Source organism: Triturus cristatus, chromosome 12 (assembly GCF_964204655.1).
Source record: "Triturus cristatus chromosome 12, aTriCri1.1, whole genome shotgun sequence".
Taxonomy (NCBI): domain Eukaryota; kingdom Metazoa; phylum Chordata; class Amphibia; order Caudata; family Salamandridae; genus Triturus; species Triturus cristatus.
In genome coordinates this window covers 203,659,747-203,672,441 of record NC_140595.1, presented here as the reverse complement: position 1 = coordinate 203,672,441, position 12,695 = coordinate 203,659,747, and the positions used below count along the sequence as shown (strand labels likewise).

At 43.0% G+C, this 12,695-nt stretch overlaps 1 protein-coding gene across 2 annotated transcripts in view; it reads left to right on the top strand.

The window, feature by feature from the left end:
- PDPR (pyruvate dehydrogenase phosphatase regulatory subunit) overlaps nucleotides 1–12,695 on the top strand; it is a 567,407-nt gene that overhangs the window by 376,169 nt on the left and 178,543 nt on the right. For both annotated transcript variants that reach the window (XM_085640040.1, XM_085640039.1), the window contains exons 13-15: nucleotides 8,946–9,094; nucleotides 9,230–9,342; nucleotides 9,566–9,660. In XM_085640040.1, coding sequence (XP_085496166.1) covers nucleotides 8,946–9,094; nucleotides 9,230–9,342; nucleotides 9,566–9,660 — 357 coding nt within the window. The remainder of the gene's footprint in view (nucleotides 1–8,945; nucleotides 9,095–9,229; nucleotides 9,343–9,565; nucleotides 9,661–12,695) is intronic.

Sequence of the window (12,695 nt, the reverse complement as noted above, 5' to 3'; positions counted from 1 at the left end):
TAAACGTCTGATGCAGATACATATGTGTTGACTCCCTCTCCATTCAGCCGCTTCCTCATTAAGAACTTATGTCGCAGTACTACAATACTGGGTTGGACGTCAAGGTGTATTTTTCCAACCTCCTGATTGCTTCTGTGAATTCATCCACTGGTCCTTTATTTTGTGCAACTTCAATATCTGGAAGAATTTTAAAAATAGAACGGCCTTCAAAACTATTTAAGTTTAGAAGTAGGATTTAGCTTCCTAAAGATACTAAATTTCTGCAACACCCAAAAGTGAGTGTATCACTGTGAATTCAACAATACACTTGAATCCAGTTAGTCTAAGTGAGTGTATCACTGAATTTAAAAATGAGTGTATCACTGTGGCGGTAATCGTGTTACAAGTGTATTTTCCGTTGCTACCCCTGGTTGTATGCTGCTGACACTGTTGAATCCATGCAGAAGTATATTCTGGTTTGTACACAAAGTGTTTACTGGGTATCATCTGATGTTGAGGCAGACACATAATGATGTGTGCAAACTATTGGCATAGATGAAATATCCTCAAAACATGCTGCTCTTAGTATGCCCCTGTACCAGCATACAGCACTAATACTAAAAACTCTGATAGGTAGTTTAATATGACCGCCATAGGAGAATATTAATTTCTTAGGTTTGGTTCAGTATAATGAATTGCGTTGTTAAAGATGGTCACCTGCATGTATCGCACTAGTTTTTAGTATGTGCTGCAAATGGCCGAAAATTAGCTGAACTCATCGAGCGCGTAGCGCACTCGTCTTTTGAATGCGATGCAAATCATACCGATAGGCTTTCCTTTACATGCGCACCATGAAGCTGTAGCAATTAATATTCCTCTACCTATGATGGCTATCAGACCAACACCATGGAATAGCGAGAAACTATAAATAGGTAAGAACCCTCAGCCTCCCAAACTGTCTGAAGTAAACTATACAATAGAGGGTTAACCTATCTTTTTAAATCCCATTATGTTTCACGAGGTTGCGTGGCCCATAGTGTATCTCTTCAGAGTGTGAGATCAACACTCGGGTTGTTAATGACTGGCTTGTAAACAATTCCATAACCTCCCTTAAAATGCAAGTGAAACAACTGATAGAGAAATGTGTAATAACATAGAGAACTGCTCTTGATGGGCAATAGTTAAATGCAATTTTTTTTTAAACAGCAAGGAAGTGAATATTCAACAGTGCATGGATCATTTCTTCAGAGCTATTCTGAATGAAGACCCCACCTTCCAGGAATTAAACAAATGCATAGAACTTACCAAAAAGGAAGGAAGCCGAGACCGCTGGGTGTTCTTTGAAAATGTCTTCCTACGCCTTTAAGGAGAGAATTTTGAAAGATGTTATGCAACGGAGATAAGTACACTTCTTGGACAGCAGAATCTCTGTATTTCAAGACTTGAGTGCATCCCCTCGAAGCAAGCAGAGACAGTTAAGAGCCATCAATTCTATACTGCAGGCATTTCAAACCTGATACAGATAGATCTGTCTGATAGGCCATCAGTTTAAATGGGAAGGCAGCAAAACAATTACGTCATAAGTGGAAGAGGGGAGAGACCTGATGGATTTACATATAGAACATAATAAAGAGATTTTTTTAATTAATTTAGTAACCATCTTCCAAAGAAAGCAAGCATGGAGGATGTATTTTATGATATTGAGAGGTAGAAATATGAAGGGGCATCGACTGACACCAGATGATTCTTGAAAATGATATCTTTGACAACTTTGGATTGCTATTGAACATACGAGTCAATGCTGCAGATAATTGGACTTTCTCGAGACTGACCTGTGGTTTAGTGGGGCTATTTCATAGAATAGAACAATAAACAAATTAGCATTATCTTTGAATCGTGGAAGGCACAACATCCAAACCAGAAGATGAGGTATGTGCCCAATAATGTGGGCGAGGTTGGTGCAGAAGCGCAAACAGGAGATGATTTGAGAGTGGTATTACTAGAAATGTTCCGATTAAATAATATCCACAGTGTCAGCTTACTGGAGTCTGCAGTGACAGGCAGAATTACAGTGTTTCTGGAACAGTTGCTGTCATATCTGCTGGGTGGAGGGGCTATCTTCAAAATGTTCATAGTAGAGAGAGCCTATAGGTCGCATGATACCAGACAACCTCCAGGGGCCTGCCTTGCCCACTGATTGTCGGGCTACCCAATTATTGTGATGGGGATATAATCCTGCAACTTGCAAGAGAGAAAGGAGTGTTCGAAACCTGGAGGCGATAAGATCCTCACCTATCTAGACGTCTGTCTGAAAGTGCAGGATGTCTGGAAGCCTTTTGTAAGGTGAAAGAGATGCTGTGAATACTGGAAATCCTATGTGCATGGTGAGACATTTTATAAAAATAAAATCACTCTCATCCATGTACCTATTTGAGCTCTATTACCTCACAGAGACAAGGGCTGGCTTACTTAGAAAATCAAAAGTTAAATGTTATTGTGATAACTGAATGCTTATTCGGACTAGGCTGGGCCTGTATAGTTTGCTTGAAAGTAGACGTAGACGGCCAGCACTCACTTTGTCTCCTTCAATACATACTCTCAGAGGAGTGAGAGGTGGTTGCAATTTTAGTACACAAATGTATTTAATGTAAGTGCAAAAACGTTTTTGATGACCCTAATAGTAGATACATTATACTTCAGGGCACAAGGTATGATCTACTTTTGACAATATTTAACATATATATGGGCCTAAAATAGACTCCTCAGACTGTTTTGATGAAGTGCAAAATATATGCTAGCAAAGTAAGGTCATTACCATAATATGGGAGGAGCCATTCACTGGATACAACGTACTCTGCTGGATAAGTCCCACATGATAGAGAGATGCCTCCCTGCTGCCTGCAGGTTCAGTTTTGGAGATTATTGCAGTCTTGAACCTGAACGATCTCTGTAGGATCAGGCATGGGACAGAGGAGAGCCTGCTATTATGACTACACTGTTCATGACTGGTTCTCTAAAGAATGATCACTGACTAGCATCCAACTATGTGATACCAAGCATTGTAGAGGTGCACTATTTGCCACATACCATTTCCTTCTATTAGCTCACTACAAATGATGATATCCCTCCCACTCCGCAGAAAGTTATGGACGTTTGTGAGTTTACCTGCAGAGGTTCTGCAAGACTCTTTACAACACGAAACACTGACAGACATAAATTAATTCTTTCAAGTTGGCTCTGGGTTCACGCTTACGCATCCCACAGTGTAGGAGGACTTCAAGGTCTTCATCAGAAAGATGTGTATTACGACACAGGCCAGTGTGCTCGGATCTGGCTGAAGGAGGTTAGACTATTTGGAAACCAAGCTTAGAGAGCTGGAGGAACAATATGCAAGCACAATAGAAAGTGTTACTTTGACATAGATGAATGCAACTCTAGAAGAATTCGGGGGACTGGCTGAAGTGGAGGATAGCTTGCTGGGCAAATGTGAGGACGAGGAAGTTTGGAGATGGGGAACGAACCAACTGGGCGAATGTTGGTATGGCTGCTACTGCCCCTTCCTTTTGCTCAGTATATTGCTGCATCAAAGACCTAAATGGTGACCACAGTTGTCAGAGCGAATGTATCTTAGAGACTTTTACTATTGGGTATCCCTTTATGTTCCACACTTGGTGCCAAATCCAGAGAGTATCAGACGGTATCTAGAGTATGTATGTCTGGTATGGATGGTAACAGAAAACAATAAAGCTTGTAGCAAGCCAATATAATTAGCTGAGGTCTACCTGGCAATAGATAGGTTGATTGACTCTGACAGCCTGACATAAAAATCGGTATTAGGTCCACATTTCATGATTCTATATAAAGACATGCATACCAGCACCATCCACACAAGAGTCAATTGCTATAATGTTGCTACAACCAGTCAGATATATATTACCTTGTTGATTGTGCAGACCTATAACCTTAATTGACTTAGTGTTAGAAATGGGGGTCTCTAGTAGGCAGAGGTAGGTACCTTTGTCCAAATAGGGACCCTTCCTTCTATTCAGGGTGAGGGGGACACATGCTTTAGATAACACCTGCTCACTCCCTGGGTAGCTTGGCCCGAGCAGACAGACTTATCCCAAAGGCAATGTGTAAATTATTTGTACTAAAACACCCAGTAATACAGTGATAACACCACAATTGGACACCACACCAGTTTAGAAAAATAAAGTATCCTTATCTAAACTCAACAAGATCAAAACGACAAAAATCCAACATACAGGTAATAAGATATGACATTAGAACAATTATTTCGAAAATAAAGCTTGTAGAAAATAAATAGCTCGACCTGGGGCTATTGTGACGTCTTGACAGAAAATAAATCCAAAGTACGGTTCCGACCACGAGGAAGGCAGCGTCGGGCACGGACCCCCAAACAAACAGTTCTTAGGAAACGAAGTCTATGACGAAGCACGGCATAGTGGAGGTGAGGCGCCGGTGCCGAGGCCAGCTCACTGGCTGCCACAGGGGAGGCGAGGTGAGGCGTTGTCCGCAAGGAGGCAACATGTCGTGCCCAGGACTGCGGAAAGACGGTTGTATTGATGGGGAGGCGTTGGTTCCGGTGACGTTGAGAAGTCGGCAAGTTCGTGGAGTCCCCCTCAGCGGTTATGTCGGCGCTGCGATAACAGGATGCTGGCAATGACTGAGTCGGTGCAGGCTCTGGCATCGGACACGCCCGATAACTGCAGGCGTCGGTGCTGCAGGGCGGGCGGAGTGTCATTCACTTTACGAGTGGTGCCATGGGCATCGGTGCAGGTTTGGCGTCACAACGCCGTCGCTGACTGCATCGGAGACAGGTTTTCTTGCTTCTCTTGAGGTTTTTTCAGCTCCCAACAGCAGGAACAACCTCCAGAGTCCCAAAACAGGAATAGGCCCCTTCTGGCAGGTCAGAACTCTCAGCAAGAGTGTTCAGGGGAGCTGGGGGTGAAGTCTTTGTGTCTCTGAGACTTCAGGACAGGAGGCCAGCACACTCAGGCCCTTGGAGATCTTCTTCAAGCAGATTCACAGCAAAGTTCCAGTCTTTGTCCTTTCCTTGGCAGAAACAGCAACTGCAGGGAAACCCAACACAGCACACAGCAAAGGGGCAGTACTCCTCCTCATCGCTCTTCAGCTCTTCTCCTTGGCAAAGGTTCCTCTTAAGTCCAGAAGTGATCTAAAGTTATGGGGTTTTTGGTATAATATTTATACCCCAAAAGTATTTTGATCTTTTTGTGCGAGGGTCTCTGAGCCCAGTCCAAACCAGTTCTGTCCTCACTGGTGCAGTATGACCACAGGTGGTGGAGACAGGCCCTATTCAGGTGTAAGGTTATCTCCTACCACTACTCTAAATGCAGCCAATCCCCATTTAGCTAAGCTCTTAGTCACCTGGGCAGGGCCAGGCACACCTCAGCCCCCCCAGTGGCTGTCTACAGTGAATGCAAATCCCCAGCAACTCCAAAACCAGACAGTCAGTACACAAACAGGCAGAGGCACACAGAATGGTTAGACTAGAAAAGCCTACTTTCTAAAAGTGGCATTTTCAAACATACAATTTAAAAACCATCTTTATTAAAAGATGTTATTAAATTCTGAGTTCAGAGCCTAATCTTTATTTCTCTATCTTGTCCCAATGGGAAGTTACACTTGTAAGATGTTACAAAGTATTTCCCATTCTGTCCTATGGGGGCAAATAGTCTTTCAATAGTAAAAAAACAAAATTGGCAGTATTTCACTATCAGGACATGTCACACACACCAGTACATGTTCTTCCTTTCATCTACACTCTACCCTGCCCATGGGGGTACCTTGGTCCTACCATGTGGGTGACTTACAGGTAAGAAAAAGGAAGGTTATGGCCGGGCAAGTGGGTGCACTTGCCAGGTGAACATGGCATTTAACAAACTGCACACAGACACTGCAGTGGCAGGTCTGAGATACCTTTTTAGGGCTACTCATGTGGGTGGCATAATCAGTGCTGCAGGCCTACTAGTATAACGATAAACAAGGGGTTTACCCAAGTCAGCCTCCTATACCTGGGTATACAATACTATCAAATGCGAAAAGAGATCGGTATGGAGGAATTAATATCTTTTTTATTTTATCATAGGGAACAATCAATTACCCTATCATAAGTATACAATCCTATAAAAATTTATTGTCCAAGTTAAATCAAAACATATCTGCCATGGGACCGATCTTTGAACACAAATTATTACAAAATTCAAAAAACAAGGACATACAAAAATACATATATATGAAATATAAACAACACAAACAATTATAAACTAAACTCTATGTTGCCAATACCCAATTTTTTTTTATATCTAGTGTGCACACATTTATTCTGGGTGATACACTCAAAGGTAGTCTTTTAAGCATATGGGGTAAAACCACATCTTTACCCTTTACTCTGTTGTGCTTTAACAATTTAATATACACTTTTTTGTTTTTATAGAGACTCTACAAAAAGTTGTCGACGCGGCCGCGTTTCAGCCTTTAAATTCTTCTTGGCCTCCTCAGGACAAGGGCAATGGAAAAAGTCTAAATAAATCCATAAAATATATGTATATTAACATACACATCTATCCCATTAATTATACAGAGCATGCTGGGTCTCTATTCTGTTACCAAAACCATAGTGCCAAAAAGGTGAAAGAATGATAACCTTGGAGAGGATGCCCCTGGAAAGCTAAAGAGCGGCACAAAGGAAGCTTAACTTAATTGGACATTTATGCCTTTGAACAGCTTCAGCGTACCCTCATGAATAGCACCCTTTCTCATCAAACCTGAACTGTCTGAGAAGAGTTTCCTGCAGAGCACTATAATCCTTCAATAATTCTCCTTGGGGCCACTAAACCCTGAATAGGATTGTGCTACTGCTACCAGTGATATCTCTGCTGATGCGAAGGATGAAAGCAGGCAGGCCATAAGTAGGATCCCACGCTTATGATGCTTAAAAGAACTAAGATAGTGGGTCAGGAGAAAGAGTCTCTCCCGAGTTGGGTGAAATGGATAGCTGATGGTCCCATGATTGGCACTGACGAACCCAGTCACCTCAGGTCATCAGAATGCAACACATCTCCTAGAGTCGCAGTAAATTCCTGTCATGCCTACAGAAGATGCAGTTTGAATACCCCTGCCCCTCTCTTAAGGGTATATAGACAGTTACCACCTACAGTGATCATAAATTTTATCAGCTTCGCATGTAATGGGACTTAAATAGGAAGGAGATTAGTCCTGCCGTAACTTCCACGACAAGCTTTTAGATATGAATGGGCCTTTGACATGAAGGTGGGGAGACATTACCTCTTCAGAGACATGTAAGATGCTGATTGGATGGCATGGATACATCTCCAGGTTTTGTACTATTGATGCCCATTCTGCAACTGAACAGATGCTTTTGTCAGTTTCTTTGGCAGGGCAAGCTTGGGAGTTTGTTTTCGTACTTTTCTACCTATCATTAGTACATTGTCTGTTACACCAGGCTCGGAAGCCTGCACTAGCCGTCCTTATCATCTCATAATGTGCCAAGACCATATCTTCTCCATGTGCTGGACAAAGAGCAACTTTGGAGCCAGGTGATGATGATTTCCAAAACTCTGGTTTCATCTTGAACTTGGATAGTTTTGAGGTCATCTCCATTCATAGGAGACTTCCTTGGATTCATGGAGGATTTGGTGACTGTCGCTATGAGTCTTCCAAAGGTGAGGATCACTATAATGGAATTAAAAAAGATTCTTCCGTTAGACAGCTGGCGAGAGTGGATAAGAACTATCAAAAGACAAAAACAATAAGCATCTGGTGCACTTCAGATTTTTACACCAGGAAGAAAATAATATTGTGATATAATATAACCATACGGGTAGAGGTATTAGCTGTACTTCACAGTAAAGCATTTTGAATACACCTGTAAGTAAAATCATGTCATCTTAAAGAAATCAAGATGAAATGGAGGTTAGTAGACACATAATGGGGAGTCTAAATGGTAGTGGTGCCCACACGGTAAATAAGTATTGATATTCAAGAAACTGTGGTCTTTCGAAACAGTATGTAGATCGTCCATACACAGTATAAATGCATTGGTCATAATGTTCTTAAGGCTTTCAGAAATTTGGTTGAAGAAGTCCTCATCCTCTCAAGAAAAAATGCCGCACTCCATTGAGGCTAAAGATGATATGTCTGTTAGCCAAGTTCACTTCATGATATCAGTGTGAAAAAAGAAAGCCTATTCTCATGTTTCTACAGTGCTCTGGAAATTAAGATAGTTTAACAATATTTTCACATTGGTGAAATCCTGCATACAATGAAGATGCAGCAGGATATAATTGCTCCACGTCTTTCAATGTCAAGGTTTAAAGCTATGGTCAATTAGCATATTCTGCACTACCTACAGACCTTTGATATGTTTGACTGCAAATGTTTGAGATAAAGTTTTGACAAACTATTATCTCCTCAGAAACTTAAGTGTGGCAAATAATTATTCAAGAGGGGGATGGTATCTGTTATTTTTTCTTTGTATAGCAGACTACATTTATATTGTTTTCTTTATGTATTGAGATTGTGTGAAGACCTGTATTGTACAGTGCCATGGGCTGTTTGTTAAATTTCTTTATGTGCAATTATATTTCATGTGGATGGCGTTTTCTGGAAATTAATGGGCCTTCTAGTCCATACAAATCATTTGCACACTCATTCAAACCTTAATAGAATTATGAGTATAGTGTGGTATTTTGTCCCAAAAAAATTCATGTTTAGGTACTGATTTACTTAATCTAGGCAAGCAGTTGGTTATAAAATTCTGCTGCCTGTTATTTTACAGATTGTTTGATTGTCACCAATTATGAAGTAGGATGCCTTTTAGTGGAGGAGTTTAATGGGTTTGACAAGATTTGGGGGAATGTGCTACATACTTTCACTGATAATTACATCCCCTGTCCATGCAGTCCACAGGTGACCAAGCACTGGAGGTGCTGCAGTACCTCTTATCTAATGATCTGGATGTTCCTGTGGGACACATCGTTCACACAGGGATGCTGAACCCAAAGGGTGGTTACGAGAATGACTGCAGTGTAGCCCGACTGAACAAGCGCAGGTATGTTTCATTACATCACTTCCATTCATTTAGGAGTGTCAGTATGCTGATATGTTCTGTGTGATCTTTGACCAGCTATTGGCATGCTCAGGCTGGAATGAATTGTAAAACATTAGCCCTGCTATTCTGTTTCAGCTTCTTCATGATTTCTCCCACTGATCAGCAAGTTCACTGTTGGGCCTGGCTGAAGCAACACATGCCTATTGACAGTGACCTCTTCTTGGAGGACGTGACCTGGAAGTACACTGGTAAGGGATAGGAAAGCTGACAGCAGCACGTGGGGTGTTAGTCTCATTTGAGAACTGAACTATGACCTATTCTTTGTCATCTATAGCTTTTTTGGTAGAAAATCCATCTGCCACAAACTGAAAATGGGATTGGCTGTTAAATAGGAAAGAAGGGGTATTTAGGTTTCTTTAATTTCACTGTAAAAATATATTCCTTTAACACACCTTCTTTCTCTTCTGCCAGCTCTCAATCTGATTGGTCCACGTGCCATGGATGTCTTGTCCGAGCTATCCTACGCTCCGATGACCCCTGACCATTTCCCTTCCCTCTTTTGCAAGGTTGGTTGGCATTTAATAACTGTGAAATTACACTATAGCATCACATATGAACTTGTTAAATTTTTTTTAAATGTGCACATCTGTGTATTGCTACATTTCTGTATAACTTTATTTGTTAAAAAAATACCTAGTTAAAGAGTGTGGTGTGGAAGGGAGGCAATGCTGTAATGTAAAACTTTAAGTTTCAGTTGAATAGGTGTATAAGCACTGGCAATGCTTACCTGACATCGTAACTAAATCTTTGAAATTGTTTATGTTTATGGAAATTTTTATAGCGCACAACTACCCGGGGGTGTCTCGGCGCTCTGTAAACAGAACGATAGCAATGGCAGATTTTAATGTGGGAAAAGCCAGATTTTCAGTTTCTTCCTGAAGCTAATAAGCGTTGGGGCAGTTTTAATGGAGAGGGGGAGTGTGTTCCAAAGTTTGGCTGTGGAAATCACGAAGCATCTGTCTCCCCAGTTGGCCTTTTTTGTTCGTTGGACTTTAAGCAGATGAGCTGTGGAGGAACGAAGCGTTCTTGGATTTTCTAGTGGGCAGAGGGCGTTTTTGAGAAATTGTGGGCCTAAGTTATTGATGGCTTTATAGGCAATACACAAATTCTAACCTCCTTCCGGGTTTCAACTTAGGTTGTGAGATAACGTAGATAGCAAGCACTTTAATTACAAGAAACTCACAAAAAGGTGTTTGATCTGTCAAAACATTCAAGCCAAGGAGGCATCCACGTTTATTCTACTCTTACTTATGAAATGGAAACATATTAACGCAAAATAAAAAAGAAATCTATAAAATAATTATGTAAGTCCATATTTTGGAACGGGCAAACAATGTGCCTTCCAGCGCTTTCTGCACTGGCAAGCACTTGATGAGTGTCAGACCACAAACTTTTTACTTACCATGCATTGCACATCTCTCTCAAGAAGAACTGTAACCAAATGTAGTTCCATGAGACTTGGGAACAAAAAGCATTCCCTTTCTTGTAGACTGAAGGGCAGAATAATAATCATCTCAGTTAAAAATCAGGCTCTGCACAAAATAAAAAGTGATGTGTAAAATGACTGTAGGAAAGTAGGATCTGCTTCTATGGTTACCCCCACTTTTTGCCTGGTGCCAAGCTGTATTTGACTAGTTTAACTCGGATCCTGCTGATCAGGGAGCCAGTCTATCTGCTTTCTCCCTAAATTGTTGTGTTCAGTACTGGCGTACCCTTATAAGGCCCTAGTACAAGGTACTAAGGTACCCAGGCCATAGGTACCCCAAAGGTCTCCCATGGACTGAAGCATGTATTATGCCACCCATAGGAGACCATTAAAAATGGAACTACAGCCCTGCCATTGCAGCCTGTGTAAGCTGGTGCTAGCACCACTTACTAAAGATATAGGTTTCCTTTATCTAGGGTCACTGCACTTAAAACCTAAAAGCCATCCCTATGGCAGGCCTTTGCAATCCTGAAGGCAGGGTGCTTGGTTCTAAGTGAAAGGGTGCCCCTGCATGAACAGGACACTCCTTCAGCCTACAGAGTCCATTCTCCGGGGTTGTCAGTGAAGCAGCCATATACTATAAAGAGGGGCACTGCGTAATTACGCAATGACCATCTCAAAAACAACTGCAACGAATCCTATCCTGTTTGTGGGAGGTATGATTTCAAGCACTGGAAGAGCCCTCCGTTAGGCTCTCCATGTCCCCGGTACCAGTCTTCCAGACCCGGACAGCACAAAATGTTTGCTGCTGACCAGGGACACGATTCTGACCACCTGCTGCTGAGCCAAGCTTGAGCAGGGGAGGGCAGAACAATAGGCATCCTGTCACAGGGAGGTGTGATCACCTCCCAGACAGGATTTAGTGTATTGGGGCAGGGTGGGTGCACTTGCCTTTGCCACTCGATCTGCATGAGGGGCATATTTGGTGTCCTCATGCATAGTCCAGTTCAAACCAGTCCTAGGAGCCGGTGGCTCCCTCTCTGGCCCAAAACTGGACAAATGACATGGAAGTAACCTCACCTCTGTCCAGACCCTCCCCTGGCAGGATTCCCTGAATCATCCTAACCCTTTCCCTAGGGTACTTAAGGGCTTACCTGGATGTAGGTTCCAAGATTCGTCGTAGGATAAGATTCAGATCAGACACCACTTCTTCTGCTACCGTCTGGGCACTCTTGATTTTGCTGAACTTCGTTGGGGCCTGACTTCGTCTCCCTTCCAGTCTGCTGCATCATCTGTGCACCATACAGGAACCCTCCAAGGCCTGTGGGCATAAAAGACGTCTGAAGGTATCTCCCTCAGAGTGAAGGAGTCACTCCCCCGCATTCGCAGGCACCGCAAATAAGTCAACCGGTCTGCTGATCCTGAGCTCCTCCGGACTCTGTAAAGTTCTGCAACACAGGTGGTGGTTTTCCACAGCTCCCAAGGCCCGCCCGCCCTCTCACCAGGTTTGAGGCCAGTATCCCTCATGGGGGTTGCAATAACCGAACCCCTGTGCACCTCGTCAACTTCAAGTTGCAAAGGCTTGTTGGCCTCCTTCTAAGAAGATCTTCGTGCTCCAAGTAGCCCCAACCTTGAGCACCTCCAGTGACCAGAATCTTCAGCCACACCGCATCATGTTCATCGTGGCCTGTAACTTTTGGTCAGCTGCCAAAGGTCCTCTTGCGACACCAGTGCCTCCGGCCTGTGGGTCCACTTGAGGGTCACACTTGTTTCTTTTGGGCACCCCTGATTGCTCGGGGCCTGCTCTGACTCCCCTGCTTTTGGTGACTGGACCTTGCTGGTCCCGACATTGCTCCTTCTTCAATTCCTGCGTTGGGTGCATTTGCCAAGGCTTGTAGGTGCTCCCGCCAGACACCGACCCCCTCAGCCCTCGACATCCTTCGTGAGACAGCTCGTGCATGGCTCCTGGTCCTCCTCAGCATCGCCTGGTCCTCACAGCTGCAGAGTCACGGTCATTGTCATCCATCCTACAACACCCAGCATCGGAGGGCATTCGTCTTCCAAGTCTCCTGGTTACTCCTGAGTGACATAGACTCTGTCTCCTCTGTTTGCAGG